Source organism: Electrophorus electricus, chromosome 4 (assembly GCF_013358815.1).
Source record: "Electrophorus electricus isolate fEleEle1 chromosome 4, fEleEle1.pri, whole genome shotgun sequence".
Lineage (NCBI taxonomy): Eukaryota > Metazoa > Chordata > Actinopteri > Gymnotiformes > Gymnotidae > Electrophorus > Electrophorus electricus.
Window position 1 is genome coordinate 20,943,823 of NC_049538.1, and position 20,710 is coordinate 20,964,532.

At 40.5% G+C, this 20,710-nt stretch overlaps 1 protein-coding gene across 3 annotated transcripts; it reads left to right on the plus strand.

Annotated features, from left to right (window-relative positions):
- The first annotated feature begins 1,332 nt into the window (after nucleotides 1-1,332).
- On the plus strand, nucleotides 1,333-20,049 carry parp6a (poly (ADP-ribose) polymerase family, member 6a). Of its 3 annotated transcripts, none has more exons than XM_027007999.2 (23): nucleotides 1,333-1,589; nucleotides 3,162-3,283; nucleotides 3,633-3,710; nucleotides 4,902-4,996; nucleotides 5,232-5,292; nucleotides 5,416-5,506; nucleotides 5,771-5,837; nucleotides 6,026-6,175; nucleotides 6,702-6,852; nucleotides 7,440-7,571; nucleotides 8,750-8,845; nucleotides 9,034-9,126; nucleotides 9,380-9,505; nucleotides 12,301-12,366; nucleotides 12,603-12,670; nucleotides 12,844-12,892; nucleotides 13,047-13,159; nucleotides 14,158-14,230; nucleotides 15,410-15,479; nucleotides 17,931-18,010; nucleotides 18,140-18,203; nucleotides 18,656-18,740; nucleotides 18,908-20,049. In XM_027007999.2, the coding sequence occupies exons 2-23, from the start codon at nucleotides 3,269-3,271 to the stop codon at nucleotides 19,008-19,010; spliced, it is 1,926 nt and encodes a 641-aa protein (XP_026863800.1). In that variant the 5' UTR covers nucleotides 1,333-1,589; nucleotides 3,162-3,268; the 3' UTR covers nucleotides 19,011-20,049. The 3 variants fall into 3 exon arrangements, with proteins under 3 accessions (XP_026863800.1, XP_026863802.1, XP_026863801.1); XM_027008001.2 differs by having other exon boundaries at nucleotides 7,518-7,571; XM_027008000.2 differs by lacking the exon at nucleotides 1,333-1,589 and adding an exon at nucleotides 1,642-1,704.
- Nucleotides 20,050-20,710: the final 661 nt, after the last annotated feature.

A 20,710-nucleotide genomic window follows, 5' to 3' on the forward strand; every position in this document is an offset into this window, starting at 1 on the left:
ACTCTACATGTTATATGAGCCATCCCATCCCTCTAAACCTGCAATCTGATCAGTCCACAACGTCTGATCTACCCACTGCCTGTCACTCTGCATTATAATCTACTAGACAGTCCCACTGCAAATGCACCCTGTCTGCTGCTGAGGACAAGATCAAATTGTCCAGTATGTTAACTTACTGTAACGTTAATTTAAAAAGCCTGTGAGTACATGAGTAATTAAAAGTTAAAGTATTACAAATGTGCATTACAAATGTTATATGTTTGAATTGCAGTTGTGTTCATGGCAAGTCCTCTCAGTTATCCTAATACAGAAACAACACTAGCAACACACATACATACATACATACATACATACATACATACATACATATATATATATATATATATATATATATATATATATATATATATATATATATATTAGTTACAATGTTTTATTTATATAGTGAGTGTTCAAGAGAGTTTCTTTCTGACAAAAAGATTTTATGATTTTATGACTAGATTGTGGGGCAATGAAATGCAGATTCTTTCTGCTATGCAGACTGGAGTTCTTATTCAAATTTGAAAGTCAATACTGTATTGAGTTTCCCTTAGTTACCATTATCATTATTGTGGCATTTCCAGCATTACATTGTAAACAGAACCACTATATAATGGAACTATATGCACAGTATATGTGATAAGTCTGGCTTTTTATCTCAAATGCGCATATGTAATTCACCAAGGGGACTCTTCTAAGCAGGATATGAGACAGCATATGCTGAGTGATGTCACAGTTATGAGTCATCGCTCTCACAGTTATGAGTCCCCCCCCCCACCCCCCATCTCTCTCTCTCTCTCTCTCTCTGCTATGGACTTCACCAGATTAATTAATGCCTGGTGAAACAAATGACACAAGCTAAGCAAACTCTGAGATAAGCATTAATAACCCAGCAGATAATCATAAGAAACAATTCCTGGTACGTTGAATATGGCACAATGACCTTTGAAAAGACTCCTTCACCGTCTTCTGAATCCAATCTGTCTTCTGCAGCTCATGTTGGTTTGTCACCAGAAAAAGGTTATTCTGACCAAAAACCAGAGGTATTGCGGTTAACATTTTACCCTTGTGATGTTTACATTTCTACATCACAACAATATTCATATGAACAGAAAATAGAATGCTACCAAACTACCATCTCAGTGACAAGGTTTGAGAGAATCCATTACCATTTTCCTCTGTTTCCTCAGCCACCCCTCTGAGCCAGAAAGCCAGTCAGCTGTAGATCACATGACCTGGGCTGCTGCGTCCCACTGAGCATGCTCAGCTCGTTCTGTGTTGTCAGGCAAAAAAAAAAAAATAATAAGACTGAGCTGGGAGCAGAGATCTGCAATAGATAAACACACATACACAGAGCAAGGCTGGAGAGAGAACCACGAAAGGAGAGAGGCAGGAAGAGAGAGCATCAAAATAGGGATTGCTTCCTAATATTCTCTCTGGGAACTGCTTCCGTTCCTACTCTGAAGGCGTCATCGTAAACCAGGAGAAGGGGAGCCGTCACTGGGACAAAGGCAGAGGAATTGCAGCCTCTCCCTCCATCTTCTATTAAGGTAAGTGAGAAAGGAACGGGAGAGAGCAAAGTGGGGGAGGGGCGCCCCTTGCGAGCATCTCTGTCGCAAAGCTGAGGATTTAAAGAGGTGCGGACTTGAGTCGGGCATCGTATCGGTATGTGACACAACCTGGGGGTAGCGTACAGGGATGGATGAAGGGGTTGTGGGGTGGAGATTGAGGAAATGGCATGGCTGGAGGGGAGAGGGGGCATTTGTTTAAATGTAAGTGAGAATAGACACAATGTGATAATGGTTTGGCAATGGTTGGTCTTTGGTTATGAAATCCCTGCTTGATGGTCTGGGTCCTAAATGTTAGGCTGGGTTGCATTACATGTGTATTTTTTAAACCAACCGTGGAGAACTGAATAAGACAACCCATATCCTGGAACTCGTACACAGATACAATGCAACGAATTCAGGCAGGCTTTGCGGTTGTTGAACAGTGGGAGACTAGACAAGACAAGATGGCTCTACTTTTGAGGTAGAGGCCATGAGGCTAGGAGCTCATGAGGATGGGGAGCCTGAGGAGGCAAAGGGAAGTAGGGATGACCTTCTGCCTTTTATGACCTTCTGCCTTTTATGACCTTCTAAAATAAGTCAGCTGTGAGGGTAAACACCTGTGCGCTGGCGTCAGTACGTGGGGGTGTGCGTCAGCATCAGTCTGTCTTTAAACTCTGTGCACATCAGCTTATTAGCAAAGGTTAATATAAACCATAAAAGTATTGAACATCGACTATAACTTTCTGTTTAAACATTGTAGCACCATCCAAACTCATAAACATGTTTTACTCCATGAATAATGTTGATTGTTTAAATACACTGTTAAGGAGCATACCAGGTAGGAGACTACTGACTACCCTGAATACCTACAGTGTAGATCTGAAGGAATCCTATAGTAACTCCAGTTTTATCCAGCTCTAACCAACTGGCCCACCCTGTTACTAAGTGGTACTTTATAACAGCAGTTTTCACTGAAAGATCATATTATTTTAAAATCTTTAAATCTTTACACAATGTTAAATTAAATACGGACAAGGAGAAAACTGTCCTTCAAAATCTTAGTTAGAACACTGAATATGCACTTACCTACATGTACACATGCACCTTTCCAAAACACACACACACACACACACACACACACACACACACACACACACTCTCTATCTCTCTCTCTCTCTCTCTCTCTCTCTCTCTCTCTCTCTCTCACACACACACACAGCCTTCCCCCCACAAATTTCACCATGATTCATGAAACAGTGGCACAAGCCAGAAATCTCTGTTGCTAGGATACATGGCAAGGTGGAGAGTCAGTGATTAGGAGGAGAGAGAGAATGAGAGTGATTCTAAAGTATTGTGATTAGGCAGAGGAGAGACAAATGCAGTGGACCCTGAAGTACTGCTTTGAAATTAAAATGAGGGGTCAGTGAACTTTACCATCCATTTAAATCTGATAACACTCTTTTTTTTCTCACCATTTATCATCATTTGATTTTGTAGTTTCTCAATCTCAGATAGATAATCATTAATATGTCCCTAATCTGTATGTTTTTACTCACTGCATTCCTCCTATAGAAACAGAAGAAGTGCAGGCTCAAGTGAAGCAGTGGCATTCTGTGGCTTTGGGCGGTTGATGTGAAATGGATGGGAACAGTCTCTCTCTGTCCAAGCTGTCTCTGTAAATGACTGACCCAATGGTAAGGCTACATTTTCAAGTAGACACATAGAACAGTGAAATATTGTTTCTTTTCTTATCTTAAAATTTCAGTCTGTTTCATTATAGAGATGTACAAAACGTTGTTAAGTTATATAAATGTACTAGCTATTGCCTTTGAGTTCAAGCAATCGTTCTGGTGACATCTTCAGACAACTTAGTTGTTCTCCAGTTATGCCATATTGTTCTCTGCATTCTGCGGCTGACTCTCATTGCTCATTCAAGCTCATACTCAACAAAAGGTCATCTGAAAGACTTCTTTAAAATGTTAAAGTTGTTTAGGTTATGAGGACATTTGAGACTTATCCTTGAAGCATTTTGTTTTTGTGCAGGACGTCAAAGGCCAGTGTTGGACAGATGAGGACTCAGATGGGGAGAATGAGCCAGAGCAGTTCCTGTATGGAATTCAGGTACAAAACTCGGTCCAGCAATGCTGGTGAATAAGAAAAGCATTGCATATAATACTTCCAATTCAACGTTAATATCAATCTTAACCTAGCTGTGCAGTGACTACAACCTTTAAATGTTTAGTGGATAAGACACTGAGTGAAATGACCCTTCTTCTATTCGTTAAAAGCGCGGTCATCTTGGGAGGTAATTTACAGACGTTTTTACTTTTGATTGATGACTAGCCCACTTTCTTGACTTTTTAGGGGCTAGCCTAGTTTTTGATATATATTAAAATGGCAGGAATGGAAGGGGTCATTGGCAATAAAGGCACTATGGTGAAATCTACTCTGTGGCTTTTAAGTATGAACAATAGAACTGATGTAAAAATGTCACTGTTAACTGTACGTGACATGAAAGAAACTTTATTTCTCTACTGCAATCCTTTCTTTCTAGAATCCTATTTTTTTGTTGATTGTTTTGTTTTGAATGTCAATCATTTATCTATCCCAACATGTGGAAACAAAAAACTAAATAATAATTAGATGTCCCTTCGATTTTTCAGTAGTGCCACTCGGGTCATTCGAAATCTGAAAATGTTAACATCCAAAACAATAACTTCTAATCTCCAAATCTAATTTATCTAAAATAATTTATTCCTCTATGCTCAGAGTACATAAAGAAGTCTTCATAAATGTAGTTAAAGATCGAGGAATACATCACAAATCATCAACAGAAATGTTGCTTCTCTGTTGCTTGCCTTTAGCCAGTTTGCGAATTTTGCATTTGTTTCTGAGAATCAATGTTAAACTTTTTGGTTAATTAATTCCCATAGATGATATATGTAGCAGTACTAGCAGTAGCAGTACTAATACTAATACTAGTACTAGTAGCATTACTAATTTTATTTGAATTATCTGTTGAAGGTAAAATCCAAGAATCTAAGATATAACACAAAAAAAAAAAGACAAATTCTAACACAAGAGAAGACAATTATAACACAATTAAAATTGAAATGACAACCAAGCAAACAAATAAAAAGTCAATAAATAAAAGTCCAGTGTGTTTGATTTAAACTGTTCAGCAAGCGTCATTCCACAAACCATGCTGGGGCTGTGCAGCTATGGGGTCATTCTGTAGCAGAGCTCAGTATATTGGACACAGCCTATTCAGCTCTGTTACAGGGTGTGAGCATGGCTCTCCTCATCCTGCAGGGCAGCTGTGCAGCAGACCTGTACCGGCACCCCCAGCTAGACGCCGACATCGAGGCTGTGAAAGACATTTACACAGACGGTGCAGTGGCAGTCAGGTATGGAGTAGTCCTCAGCCAACACGGCTTGTCTCGCTATTTTCGCACACATTCCAGAATGCTCCATCGTACGTGCGGTTCACTTTGGTTGCTCACAGTCACAGTCACCTCATTATATAACTCCATGATTCACCACCAGATTGGTTGTTCTATCTGTCAGTTATTTGTTATAAGGTCCAAAATGTAGCATTATGTACCTTTTTCCCCCCCCCCTTTTTGTTCCGACAATGCACAGAGAGTATGGGACAATCGATGATGTGGATATTGACCTTCACATCAACATCAGTTTCCTGGATGTGTGTAATCTTTCTTTTTATGACATTTATCTAATTAGCATGGTTTTAGTAATTATAATGGACATAAGCATTCCCTGGTGTTTTGAGTAGAAGTAATTGTGCTGTGTCTGGTTTTGTGTGTAGGAGGAAGTGGCGACAGCCTGGAAAGTAATTCGAACAGAACCCATCATCCTTCGACTTCGCTTCTCCCTCTCACAATATCTGGATGGACCAGGTAAGCAGTGTGTGCGTTTGTGTGTGCGTTTGTGTGTGCGTTTGTGTGTGCATTTGTGTGTGTCTGAGTGTGTGTGTCTGAGTGTGTGTGTCTGAGTGTGTGTGTCTGAGTGTGTGTGTCTGAGTGTGTGTGTCTGAGTGTGTGTGTCTGAGTGTGTGTGTCTGAGTGTGTGTGTCTGAGAGTGTGTATGTGTGTGAGTGTGTTCTAACTGAGCTTTTCTTAGGGTTTGCAGCATTATGGTGTTAATTTTATTATCTGTCACAGAGCCATCTGTGGAAGTGTTTCAGCCCTCCAACAAAGACGGATTCAGCCTCGGACTTCAGCTAAAGAAGTGAGTGCTCCTGGTTCTTGTCATTTATTTTCGGCACTCATTTTGACAACAGCAGCATCAGAGTCGGCTTCCTGCCCTGTGACTCTTTCAGCCACAGAGTTGGACAGCTTTTCTTCCCCTCTTAAAAAAAAAAAAAAAAAAAAAAAAAAAAAAGCCCCTCACTGAAATAGCTGCCATGTTTCCTCCAGGATTCTGAGCACATTCACCTCTCAGCAATGGAAACACCTGAGTAATGAGTTCCTCAAAGCCCAGCAGGAGAAGCGGCACAGCTGGTTCAAGGCAGGAGGGACCATTAAGAAGTTCCGTGCAGGCCTCAGTATCTTCTCCCCAATCCCAAAGTACGACAGTCACGTCGGCCTCGTTTATCACTAGCCACTCCCGCAACAATAGTTTACCAGCTTGCTTTTGTATTGCTGTACAATTTGTCAAGCTCTAGTTATGATGCAAAGAAATTTCAGTAGCTTTTTGTATGACATACCAAACATAGGATATTTGTTTGGTGCTGATGTGTAGTTCTTATTGCAAGCAAAGAGTCATCTTTGTGCTTTCATCCAAAAACTAGACATGCTATTATGATAATTTATTAATATTATTTTCTGGTTCTGAGTTCTGACAGTGGAAATGTAACTGCTTCTGTCATAATAGATCTTTACAGAAATAGCTGTGCTCAAAATGTGCGGCATGAGGCAGATGGCTAGATTTAAATTTGTGAAATGATTACGGAGTTGAAAAACAATGCAACAGATTTTACCATGTGCCATTTTATAACCTTTTTGTTTTCTAGATAGTGTGAGTCTCTGTGCATGCATATGAGATGAGATGTGTCAGAATTCATCATGGCCATGGCCTCCATCTTGGCTCCAGGTCTCCCAGTTTCCCACTCATCCAGGACACGGTACTGAAGGGCAAACTGAGCGTGCCCGAGCTAAGAGTCGCCAGGCTAATGAACCGCTCCATCTCCTGCACTATGAAGAATCCCAAGGGGGAGCTGTTCAGCTATCCCCCCAACAGCCAGGTCAGGCAGCAGTTTTAACCCAGTGCGTCCCCCCCCCCCCACACACACACAGCTCTGTCCTGCCAGCATCTCGGTTCCTGTTACCAGTGGGGAATCTGCCCTTAATGCAGATGAACTCTTTCAACATACCTCCCAGAAAGACTTGTAAGATAAAAATGTAAGCCCTGTCCTCGGCCTAATTGGTAATATAAACTTTTCTTCATGCATATACAAGTGAGTCCAAATCAAGCTAACTGCAGATTTCTCATTTGAGAATCATTGATTCACTGGTGAAAAGACATGAAGAACTGTTCTGTTTTGCATGCAAGTCTTTGTTCTCTCAAAATGAAAGACTTGAAATTTAGTATTTTTCTCTACTGTAGAGCCACAAAGATTCATTACTTCACATCTACAACAACAACAACTACAACAGCTGCAACAAAATCTCCTGTTCAAGTAATTCAGACATCAGACACCTCTTCATCTTAAAGTCATTCTAGACCCCCCACTTCAGCTTCTCTGCAGCCTCTCTCCCCATCGTCTCCGTCTGCCTAACGTGGCTGCCTGGCATCCTTTCCCATAATGCTTTGTTTCCATTGACCCATCAGACTGTGGCCGTCCCGGCGGGCAGGGCCCCTGCGCAGATTACCACGCGGCAGCTGATTGAATTGTTTTTCTCATCCCAGGCGGGCGGGCACTGCAAGAACATCCCCACCCTGGAGTACGGTTTCTTAGTGCAGGTACACACAGCTCTGGGCCACACCAACCTCGTCTCAGTCTGACCTCTAACAGAGCATTGCTTTCTTCTCATGCAGTGTTGTTATTAATTGTTGCTATGGTCAGAAAAAGGAGGAAATTCATCACATGATAAAATAACCTCATCTTCCAGCATGGCTTTGTAGTGTACTGACTGAGTTGATTTAAATGATGCTTGCTATGGCAGTAACTGCTAACGCAGTACGTTTCTGTTTTGCTTATTAAAAAATATGCATGATTCATGCAGCATCATTGATTATCTGCCATAATCCTGCAAAATCATTAGTGATGTGTCACATTGTATTGAATATCTCACTTTTAATTTATTCATCAATGTTTTTGTGAAGTGCAGCTTTGCTGGACTGATTTTAGGAAGGAGTGGTATGAACATTTAGAGGTAGATTGCATATGAACACAGAACAGAACTAAGCAAGAAGTCAAATTTTGCCAAATGGCAAGTGTGCCGGTCACAGAGACACTGAAGACAAGAATTGGGGGAAAAGGGATGAATGATGCCTTTTTCTATTGTAAGTAATGTTAAAATGTCTTGAGCTGCATTCTTATAGGTATTAAAGCTGTGTTGTCAGCTAGTGCCAATCATACTGCTAACAATACATGTACAGCATTAGGCAGATGTTCTGGACATAATCGCTAGTAGTAGTAGAATGTTGTAGTATGTGTGCTGCCGGGCAGTCAGTCCCATGACATTAGGGATTAGTGTTGACATTAGTGTTTAATCAATGACATTAATGTTGATAGCACCTTGTGCTACCTGCTATGCCCAGTGAGCTACCGGAGCAGCCTATTAATAATATTCACAATTTCATGACATTGTCTCTCTGCTGGATAAGTCAGACTTCAATAGAACAGAATGACAATGAAGTTTTGTCGAGTACTTTAACGAGATCTCAGAGCCTCAAAGAAGTGTAGCTACATCCAAGGTATTGTCCCATACATGGTGTTACTCAGTTACTTGAACCTGAACATAAATGAGAACCTGTAAAGTCAGATTGCCCTGCTTGTCTTTGTGGAACAGCATTTCTGTTCTTCTCTGCTCTTGTGCCCAGTCGGAAGCAGTTATGAACAGCACAGTATTCCTGAGGTAGTCCATGTTCCTTTCATCTGTATGTTTTCCCCCCTCTCTCTTGCTCTCACCTCCCAGATAATGAAGTACTCGGAGCAGCGCATCCCCACACTCAACGAGTACTGCGTGGTGTGTGACGAGCAGCACGTCTTTCAGAACGGCTCCATGCTCAAGGTGGCCCATTACATATCCTTTAATGGCGATTTGCTTCTTTTGGTAAAGAATAAAATTAAAATTTGTCCAGAAAACACTATTATTATCCTGCGAATATAGGACCATAATTCAGCAGAGTTGTTGTCTAATAACTATGGTGTATTTTTCTCCTAATAACTATGTTATTTTACTTTTTTTTTTTTTTCAAGCCTGCGGTTTGCACCAGGGAGTTGTGTGTGTTTTCTTTCTATACACTGGGAGTGATGTCAGGAGCAGCAGAAGAGGTGGCTACAGGAGCTGAGGTGCGTACACACTAACCGAATTTCAAAGATGTCTGGATATGGTCTAATCATGCATAACTATGTGGTGGAAATCCAAGGAGAACATTTGTTGGTGGCATTCCTTCTTCTCCAGAATGGGCGCATAATTCTGTTTGTGCACATAGCATGTACAGGAAACAACTTCAGTACAGGTCTCTTTCCTTTACAATTTGAGCTATGGGCAGTACAGGAAACAACTGCCGCATCATCATTCCTGTCACCTCTCATTCTGCAGGTGGTCGATCTTCTCGTTGCCATGTGCAGAGCTGCTTTGGAATCTCCCCGGAAGAGCATCATCTTTGAACCCTATCCATCGGTGGTTGACCCCAACGATCCCAAAACGCTCGCTTTCAACCCAAAGGTGACTGGGGCATTCATAAGATCCCAAGTAATGGAGCAAAGACAAATTTCAAAATGTCAAAGAACCAAACGAAAGAATTCAATAATTCAAAGAACCAAACCAAAGAAAAATGTCATATATCTGTAACATGGGGAGGCAAGGCAGGATGCAGAGGTGGGCCATCTTTTTCATAAACACAGATGTTTATTTCACATGACAAATAAACCAAAACAAGAAAAACACTCAGCAACAACTCTACATAAGAGCGTAAGGAATGGACAAAACACTTAGCGCACAACAGGTTGGCTGAACACAGCATACATGGGTTAAACACAAACAAAGACTAACTACTAAACAGGACTTTATATATACATGGTAAAACGTAAAACAAGGAACAAGCTGTGATACACAGGAGGGGCGTGACCTTGCATGCAAAACACACACAAACATAGGGAGGGGTCTAGGAGGCGGGCACTGTGCCGTTAAAAAGGACATGCTGTGCTAGGTAGCAGCCCTACAGGTGTCCTTCACTGCCATTACTGACAACCATGGAATAAATACACAAGGCATGAGGCAAAAACACACCACCACTGTTTACAGTATGCACATAGTAACATTAGGGATAAATATACAAGTAAGAGGGTAAAAAAAAAGACTCAATTAATAGTAGATTCACAGTAGATCTCTGTGAAATTGTGTAGGTTGTGGTTGAGTAAAGTTCAGGAGTGCAGGCTGTCAGAGGTGCTTATTAGTGATTACGCGTCAGTGTTTTCCACCTTGATTGTTGTGTTTTCAGGAAGGGATGGTGGACAGTTGAGGCATAGGTTAACGATATTCTAACCTTCTACAAACACAAAATCATTTCACCCAACAGTGCATGTAATTGTCTTGTGAAATACATATTTTGTGCATTGAGTTTTTATATTAATATAATCTTCATTCAGTTAAACTACTGAGCCTACTACTAATTACTTAACTACAATTAAATTAACCTTCACAAATTCACAATTTATTGTCTCCATAGCAGAGTAGGACAGCATATAAAAGTCTTCAATAGAATATGTGTCTCAAACAGGGACATTACATCAATGGAGTGTTTTAATCATGGTTTGAATAATCTTTCTAATCAAATTAACAATTTGTCATTATTGGATGAATAACAACATCCAATGACTTATTAACCTGTGTTGTGGCAAGCTTATCTATGATAAGAGGACAAACAAAAGCTTTCTGATTAGTCATGTTTTAAATGGCTTTAAATCTAGTTAGCTCTCCAGATCTTCTGTATAAAATGAAGAAGCATTAATTGTTGACCAGATATATGCTTTGCCCCTTCCTTTCTGATCATGCACCACTCATTTTTAAAGGGAATCTATTATAACCCCTTTATAGAGGTAACGCAGTTCCTTAATTAAATTGTTGTAATGAAATGTCTGACATGCTTCGGTCCAGTTATGGCAAAGATCAGTCACTGCACCCTTCTCACCTTGGCAACACAGTTCCCTTCAGAATGGCCAGTTTGAGTGCCTGCTTCTTTGAGTGATAATGAGCCACTGTTCACCCCCACACACTCTTCTTTAATACTCACAGTATTAAAATGAAATGTTGTAATAACTTAATGCAATGTAACACATTGTAATAACAAATTGTAATATTGCATTCTAATAGATAGTAACATAGTAATAACACATTGGAATAATGTTAGTAACTTTGTAATATTGCACTTACTATGTAATAACATATTGTAAGAACAATGTAACACATTGTAATTACCATGCAACAACACATTGAAATAATACATGGTAATAACACACATTATTAATACATTGTAATTGCCATGTAATAACAATGTAATAACACATTGTGACTACAATGTAAAAATACATTGTAATAACAGTAACAATGCATTGTAACTACAATGTAATAATGCATTGTAATAACATAGTAACACATAGTAATAACCATGTATTAACACAATGTATCAACACCTTGTAATTACTATGCAATAAATGACTATAGCACACTATAAACGTGTTACTATATTATACCATAATTACTATGTTATGACAATTTAATAACACAGTATAATTACACGATAATAGTGCATTGTAATGTCATTGTGTAATCATGGTGTAATAACTATAATATATTGTAATTACACATAGTAATAACGCAATAGAATTATGATGTAATAACAATATTCAAATCAGTCAATTTTCTCCTTCTAATGTGTATTCACACTTAAGCTGATCCACAGAACACCTGATTTTATCACCTGATAAACACATTTATAAAAACACTTTATAACATAAAACATTTTAGAACATAAAACATCTTTTATGTTCACCAGTTGTCATTTTCTGAAAATTATTATGCTTTCATTTGGATTTTAGGAGAAATGTCAGTAGTTTATGTAATAAAACTGAAAGACGTACCAGTAAATAGTAAATTATTTTGTAGTTGTCTCTTAAATTTATTTTCATATTTATATGATTTTTGTTATTATTATTATTATTATTATTATTATATTAGAAATATAATGAAAATGAAAATAAAAAGTATTATATACTTCTCCGCTCAGAGGATGTCTCTCAAATCTAATTTGCACTGTAGGAATAACTTGATCAATCTGTTTGCTAATAGCTTATGAAATCTCAGAATTGCCTGCATTTACAGTTACTTAGAAAATAGTGTTCTATGAAAATGTGAACACTTACACAATCTGTGCATGTCACCATTAATCACTCTTGTCCTATTTTCTCTTAATTCTTTTTCTTGCATGCTGTGTGTCTCTTTCTTTGGCTGGCTGGCCACAGAAGAAGAATTATGAAAGACTGCAGAAGGCGTTGGACAGTGTGATGTCTATACGTGAGATGACCCAGGTACATCTGCGAGCCAGGTCATTAACACGTAGCAACAATAACATTGAAGCCTAGTGCAAAGCCTCTCTTCTGTGAGTTTCAGATGACATGTCTTTAGAAATGGGTTTAGAACTATGAGTGAACCAGACCTACCATGAGTGTGTCTGTCATTGACATTCCTGTACTGAGATTGCCTTTGGTGTGAATGCATGATGAATGTGTTCCTGTTGAGTATTACTGTGGCCCTGTATTCACAGGGATCATATCTAGAGATAAAGAAACAGATGGATAAACTAGACCCTCTGGCTCATCCACTACTGCAGTGGTAAGTGACAAACTTGATAAAATATCATTCTTTACAGATGCATATCCTTTACAAATTCTTGTTCTGTAGATCTGGTATCATAATTTTACACACACTACTCTGTCACCTACTCTTCTATTTAAAAAAAAAAAAAAATTCTACTATTTCTTTTTATGCTACTTTGCTGTGTGCAGGATAATATCCAGCAACCGGTCTCATATTGTCAAACTGCCTCTGAGCAGGGTACAGTATAGAGTTCATACTAAAGTCGCACAAATAAAGTCCTCTCTGAATTTATTACTATTACGTAGGCGTGCATTATTCTTCCTTGCTGCTTGCTAATTCTTTCTCTTTGTCTCTCCATCCGTCTGCCTGGGTAACTTATCCGTCTGTACAGCAGCTGAAGTTCATGCATACGTCCCACCAGTTCCTGCTCCTGAGCAGCCCGCCGGCTAAAGAAGCCCGATTCCGCACGGCCAAGAAGCTCTACGGCAGCACCTTTGCCTTCCAGTGAGCCGCTGTCTCCGCAGTACCGCACCCCACACGCACTCCGTACCCTACCACAGTCTGACTCAGCATCCTGAGCCAGAGTTGCTACACAACTGCTGCAGCTCCACAAAAGCTTGGCTATTTTCTTTCTTTAGTTTTTTTTTTTTTTTTGGTGAATGCACCTCTGTCAGTGCTATACAGATGAAAGTGTCTTTTTAACTTTTAGCCAAGAAAAAGTGGGACTAAACATTTTCTTTTCAGTAAACAGCAATTAATCTCACTGGCAACATCTGAATTTGGAGCCTGCACACTGCTTGAAAGCTGGAATCTATCTCTAGACTTTCTACATTTAGAAATCAGATGGATTCTAAATTTTGCACAACTGGGACTCACAAGGGCTTTGTGTTCTTTTTTCAGCAACTTCACTGTCCTTAGATATAAAGATACTGTAATCTCATTATGACCCCTTGTTCTATTTGAGAAGGTGTTCTTCTAATAGAGTAATGATGAGGCTCTCACACACCCCCAATATTCAGACAACGGCAAACAAAGGCTCATATAAATGGCTTGTTCTTATTCACATGCAGAATATTTCAAAGTAATTTCTAATCATCATTGTGCAACAAGGTTGTACAGTGTCAGTGTTGCAAAGCAGCTTTCTTACATTGAAACCCTTCTTGTGTGCTATTAACTCCCCCTTGTGTAGAATCAATAGCATGCTAAATGTGTGAACACTAAAAATGTAAATGTGTGTTTACTAACTAGGCTCATAAGATACTTAACATAAAAAATTATGCTACACACACACACACACACACACACACACACACACATATATAGATATACAAAAGTCTGCAAAAATCTATCTATCTATAATATAGACATTGAATGTGGTGATTTTTGCCTAACAGACTTTTGTATTTAAGCATAGGCTGTATTTAAAAATGTAAGTCCTATATTAATTTATATATATTTATATGCCTCTTTCTGTGTTCCTCTCTCACTTTGCATCACTGCAGTGGTTCTCATATAGAGAACTGGCACTCTGTTCTGAGAAATGGACTAGTCAATGCCTCTTATACCAAACTGCAGGTATGTAAATAACATCAGTCAGCTGATCTAAGATACATTGTCCCATTGGACAACATTTGTTCAACTCTGGGTGCATGTTAACTGCTAAGCTCCTGCAAGTGGCATTGGGGTGTGGGGAGGTGGGAGAGTTGTTACCTAGTAGTCTAACTGATGTTATGCACCTTCCTGGCTAAAATGGTGGGGTCAGGTGGGCGTCAAGGACTAGGTTTTACTGAGGATTAATGAGGCACAAAGTGAGTAATTAGGTACATTGTGTCTTTACTCTAAATCTTTATCAACTAGGTTGTCAGACTACCCAATACTGCAGATCAGCCGGCTACCTCTGTCTTATGTGCATAAGGCAAGACTAGTCATATTATATTCATGTGGTATGTTCAACAACAAAATGTGGACCAGCGTGTCGAAAAGAAATATCCTGTTGAACAGGTATATTACTTACAGCTAGCACAAAATCAGTACTGAGCATGGCACAGTATCCTGGAACTTCATATATCTTGAGTTTTCCACTAATGCCTTCCAATTCCATTCTGATTTCTACCTCTATACTTTGCATTCCTTCCCTTGTCTATAGATCATGTTAATTTTCTCCTTTTGGAGGAGTTGGTGGTAGTGGATAATAACAGTCATTTGGCAGTCAGGGTTACAATGCTTTTCATTTAACACTTCACTCCAGTTCATGTTATTGCCTTTATCATCTTATTGTCATCATCGTTATTGTCATTTTCATCGCCTGCTCTGCAGGCTTGCATTTCTACTTTCTCTTTTCATGAACCTCTTTGTATCTGTTCACCTCCTTGTATCATGGCATCATCTTTCTACTCTTGTTGATTGTGTTTCCTTTTTCCTTTTTTTCTTGTCGATGTGCATATAATGGCAGTTTGGAGCCAATTATGCATGTTAAATTGCAGAATTTTGCTGTGGTTTCACCGTTTCACAAAACGAACGATTCTGACAGAAATCCACACAAGCCAGCAAAAATGATAGTGGCGCTACATGCATAAAGGCAACTCTGGACACCTGGACACTTCTCACTGCTTGATAGCACTTCAGCTTTCTCTGTCTGTTCTTCCTCAGTCTTGTTTCTGCCGTGGAGTGTGTCCTGTGCGTGTGAGTGTATGTTGGTCTGCGAGTGCGTGGAGGGTTTGCACTCTTAGTGACTCTCCCTCTCTTTAACCCTAGCTGCATGGGGCAGCCTATGGGAAGGGCATCTATCTCAGCCCCATCTCCAGCATATCCTTCGGCTACTCAGGTAGGACCTGCGCCTGGCGCCATGCTTCAGTCTCGCGCTCGTTCCCCCCCTCTTGCTATCACCGTGGTGCTGGCGCGTGCTGTTGCCGTGGTGCTCGTGCTATCACCGCCGGTGCTCGTGCTATCACCACGGTCCTCGTGCAGTCTCGCGTTGCCTTATCTGGCCAGGCGCGCGCTGAAGGCAGCTGGTCTCCACTTCATGACACTAGGCGGCAGAGGGTGCATTACAGGTGGTTAGAATGGCTATTGCTGCTTTGTCGGTTTTGGATCCAGTGAATGAATTTGAAGCAGTTTTCTGAGTCTGTCACACTTTTGCCGTCACAACACCACTGATCACTTGCAAGCTGTTTTTTTTTTTTTTTTTTTCACATTTTGGCTAGAATTCAGCAGGTATAATGATGTTCAGAATGATGCTCAGCCTGTAGATGTGTAAATGTGAATATGTAAAGATATAAATAAAGATGCAAATTAAGCATCTTTGTAGTTTTACTGAATGAAATTTACATTTCTTTGACTTTAGCACATTCTTTCCTGCTGTATGGCTTCTGTGATGGTTGAAAATCTGTTTGTGCTTTAGATGTTGCAATTTATGTATTCAGTACTTTAGTTTTTGAAAGTTATGCTTGAATCATCTGTGAGATAAGCTATAATCTATTTGTTTAAACTCATAAGCACTCCCTTATAGCAAAACTCAAAACAAAGATTTTCATGGGACAGTTATATTATAGCCATGATCTTACTTGTAAGTAAATATTGTGTTAATTAAAATCTGGAAATAATTTACATTTGAAGTTACATTGCCTGGCCAAAAAAAAGGTCACACACTCTAATATTTTGTTGGACCACCTTTAGCTTTGATTATGACAAGCATTCGCTGTGTCATCGTTTCCACAAGCTTCTGCAATGTCACAACATTTATTTCTGTCCAGAGTTGCATTAATTTTTCCCCAAGATCTTGTACTGATGATGGGAGATTTGAACCACTATGCAAAGTCTTCTTCAGCACATCCCAAAGATTCTCAATGGGGTTCAGGTCTGGACTCTGTGGTAGCCAATCCATGTGTGAAAACGATGTCTCGTGCTCCCTGAACCACGCTTTCACAATTTGAGCCCGATGAATCCTGGCATTGTCATTTTGGAATATGCCCGCGCCATCAGGGAAGAAAAAATCAATTGATGGAATAACCCGGTCGTTCAGTATATTCAGGTAGTCAGCTGATCTCATTCTTTGGGCACATAACATTGCTGAACCCAGACCTGACCAACTGCAGAAACCCCAGATCATAGCACTGCCCCCACAGGTTTGTACGGTAGGCACTAGGCATGATGGGTGCATCACTTCAGCCGCATCTCTTCTCACCCTGATGCACCCATCACTCTGGAACAGGGTCAATCTGGACTCATCAGACCACATGACCTTCTTCCATTGCACCAGAGTCCAAACTTTATGCTCCCTAGCAAACTGAAGCCATTTTTGTCGGTTAGCCTCACTGACAAGTGTTTTCTTAAGGCTACACAGCTGTTTAGTCCCAATCCCTTGAGTTCCCTTTGCATTGTGCGTATAAATGCTCTTACTTTCACTATTAAACATATCCACTGTTGTTTTTCTACGATTTGATTTCAGCACACGTTTAAGTGATCGCTGATCACGATCATTCAGGTTTTTTTTCTCACTACATTCCTTCCTGGAAGACGATGTTTCCCCACTATCCTTCCACTTTTTAATCATGTGTTGGATAGTTCTTAACCCGATTTTAGTAGTTTCAGCAATCTCCTTAGATGTTTTCTCTGCTTGATGCATGCCAATAATTTGACCCTTCTGAAACAGATTAACATCTTTTCCACGACCACAGGATGTACCTTTCGACATGGTTGTTTAACAAATGAGAAGCTACTCACTGCATCAGTTGGGTTAAATAACTTGCCAGCTGAAACATAATTACCCATGCAGTAATTATCCAATGGGAGGCTCTTACCTATTTGCTTAGTTAAATCCAGGTGGTGACCTTTTTTTTTTTTTTTTGGCCAGGCAGTGTATATGTGTGCTTACAGTCAAGGTAAAGTTAATGTTGTACACATGTTTAACTTTTTTTTATATATTAATAAAGTATAAGCATTTCTGAAATCCTCTGCTATCAAGTGTGGACCATTTAATGTAGTCACTGTCAGACATTTAAAAACATTTCATATTCTGCACTTCAGGACCTTGTGTGTGTGTGTGATTCATTGATCATGTGCTCTGCGAACTCTTTTATTTGTTTAGTGATGCATGGGCTTTAGTGGAAGTAGTATACATTTAATATTGTATGAAGTGGTATTATTTATGGGGCTTTGGTCTAAAGCTTTTATGTATGTGTGCATTTGAGTTTGTGTAAGTGTGTGTGTTTGTGTGTGAGTGTGTGTGTGTGTGTGTGCCTTCTTACATATGTGCATACATACATCTTTTGTGCAGGAATGGGTAAAGGACAACATCGGATGCCAACTAAAGATGAACTGGTCCAGCGCTACAACCGTATGAACACAATCCCACAGGTACAGGGTTTTACCAACCTCAGCTTATGGGATCTTGCCTCATTTAAGTTCTTTGTGCTGACATAAATACAGCAGAGATTTGTATATGTGTGCATTAAAAAAAAAAAAAAGCCTGTTTTCTCTCTACAGAGCCGTCCCATTCAGTCACGCTTTCTGCAAAGCCGGAATCTGAACTGCATTGCCCTGTGTGAAGGTAGGTGACTACAAACGGATGTCCATTGTAGTGTTCCAGGTGTAATCAGAGGAAATAGTGTGGCATTCACAGGGTAGTTCCGGGCAGGTTTTGTTTCCACAGTACTTCGGCTCGCCCCCCGGCTGCACCTGTGTGACAGAATCGGAAAGCGCTGTCTTGGTTTTTCTGTGAATTTCAGCACGATTGCACTGTCCTGAAGCAATGCTGGTAGTTCGCAGTCTCCTGCTGCTTGATAGATGCTAGTGTAGATTAGTGCAGGAGATGAGTTATTCTCCCTGTTTTGTCTGCCCTGCAGATATTTTGCACTTGCAATAAGAAGAAATTCATCTGAAATCTTAGGATAAACCACGAAACACTGTTTGTAATTTAATACTGAAGGAATAACCACAGGGGTGGAGTATGTGGGGGTCTAAAGTTGCTTATGACATTATGGTTGTAATATCTTTTCACAGTAATTACATCTAAGGACCTCCAGAAACATGGAAACATCTGGGTGTGTCCAGTTTCTGACCATGTGTGCACACGATTCTTCTTTGTGTGAGTATCTGAAAAGATTTGCATTTGTATATATGTCTGTGCAAGTATGTTTGCTTAGAAGTTGTACAGATTATCTAGTATGCATGAGTGTCACTAACCTTATCTGTTTTCTCTCTCTCTCTCTCTCTCTCTCTCTCTCTCTCTCTCTCTCTGTCACCCTCTGACAGATATGAGGATGGCCAGGTAGGAGATGCCAACATTAACACCCAGGAGCCCAAGGTACAGAAGGAGATCATGCGTGTGATTGGCACTCAGATCTACTCCAGCTGAGAGGGGCTTCCTGGGGCCATGTGCAGGGGCTCTGGGCGCATGTTCTTGGCCCCTTGCCATAGAAACAGCCAGATGAGGCTCTGCCTCAGCTTTCCTCAAAGCACAGAGGCAGAAGAGAGCCGAGTGTCTCTTTCTCTTTCCCCTTTTCCCCCTGGGCTCCTTTTCTCCCTTTGTTCTTTTTCTTCTCCTGTCTTTTGTGAGGAGCTCTGGACGTGTGTACCCTCCCCTGCTGTTGGGTTTGCCATTTAGGGCGCTTGGGCCTGTTAGACCCTCCTCCTCACCAGCAGGAAGTGAGATAAAAGGGGTAATGGCAGAGCAAACTTCACATGGAACTCTTTGTGACACATGTGTCATGCTACAAAGGCCTGCCTCTGTCACAAGCTCCCTGCACGGACACTGCAGCCAGTGGTGACTGCTAATGAGAAGGCAGAACTTCGCAAGACTCCTCCTTGGGCTCGGATGTCCACGTCCCCTCACTCCCCTACCAGGCCCCTTCTAAAGCAGATCAAAATGCCTGATTGGATGTCCAAGTCTGTCACTCAGGCTATTCCCTCAAGCATGGGGTGCTATCATTCCATCCTCTTGTGCTGTCTCATTTCCTTTCAGACCTAGGCTTCATAACTGTATAACACTTATCTACTTTGCTGGACTCTTTATAGTTCCCCAACTCCCTCAAGCCCATTGCCCCTGAATGTTTATCATTCTGAATATCCATAAAAAGCAAAGTAATTTAAAAATGTTTATTACATTTTTTAGTCTGTGGATAGTAAGTGATGGATCCACATGCACTCTTATTGTATTTGTAAAAGCATTATCCTCTTGATCTGTTTACTTTCATATTCTTTGAGTAATGACACATATTAATATCCAAGATGCAGTTATCTCTGGAGTTGCTTTTGTTCAACAATTCCTTCTGGTGAAATCAATTTCCTTTCTTTTTGTCTCCGGTTCGCAATATGACAGAAGAGCGTGCACACACACGCAAACACCCCCACACACACACGTGCACGTGCACACAAACACACACACGCACGCACGCGCGCACCAACTCATCCACCCACCCACCCACACACCCACACCATTCACAAGTGCACGCATACACGGCAGAAAGATGTTTACTGCAGTTTATCAGCGTAAGCACAGACACCTATATTGAAAAATGAGAGAACAAAAACGCATTATTTCTCACATTTACGGTTCCTCCTCCTAATCCCTACTTTCTTTAAATGTGTTATGTCCTGGGTGAAGGAGCCTCAGTTGGGGATGCTGCTTCCCATAAGATGGAGCTGGGTGCCCTGCTTCTTTGTCCTCCCCTTTGACGTTCCTTACTGGACACCCTTCAACTGGCCTCCTCCTGCTTTAGGCCTGGTCAGAGCCTCTTATCCTCCGAATGTTCCACAGACAGATCAGGACACCACCTTAAAGTCTACCTTCTCTGCATCCCTTCAGCTCACACTGACTGGCTCAGCACTACATGCAGCATTCCCAAGTGGACCTGTCCATGTCTGAGTTGTGGTATTCAACCGGTAGAGTTCATGTCAGACATTACACTTCTCGTACTAATGCACCTTCTCCTTGTCATGCCCGTAGCTCAATGTAATAGGCGATGTAAAGCAACAGAAAGGACTCGAATGTCGGAAGGGTTTTTGTTTGTTTGTTTGTTTGTTTGTTTTCAGAAAAGAAAAGAGATTGTACATAGA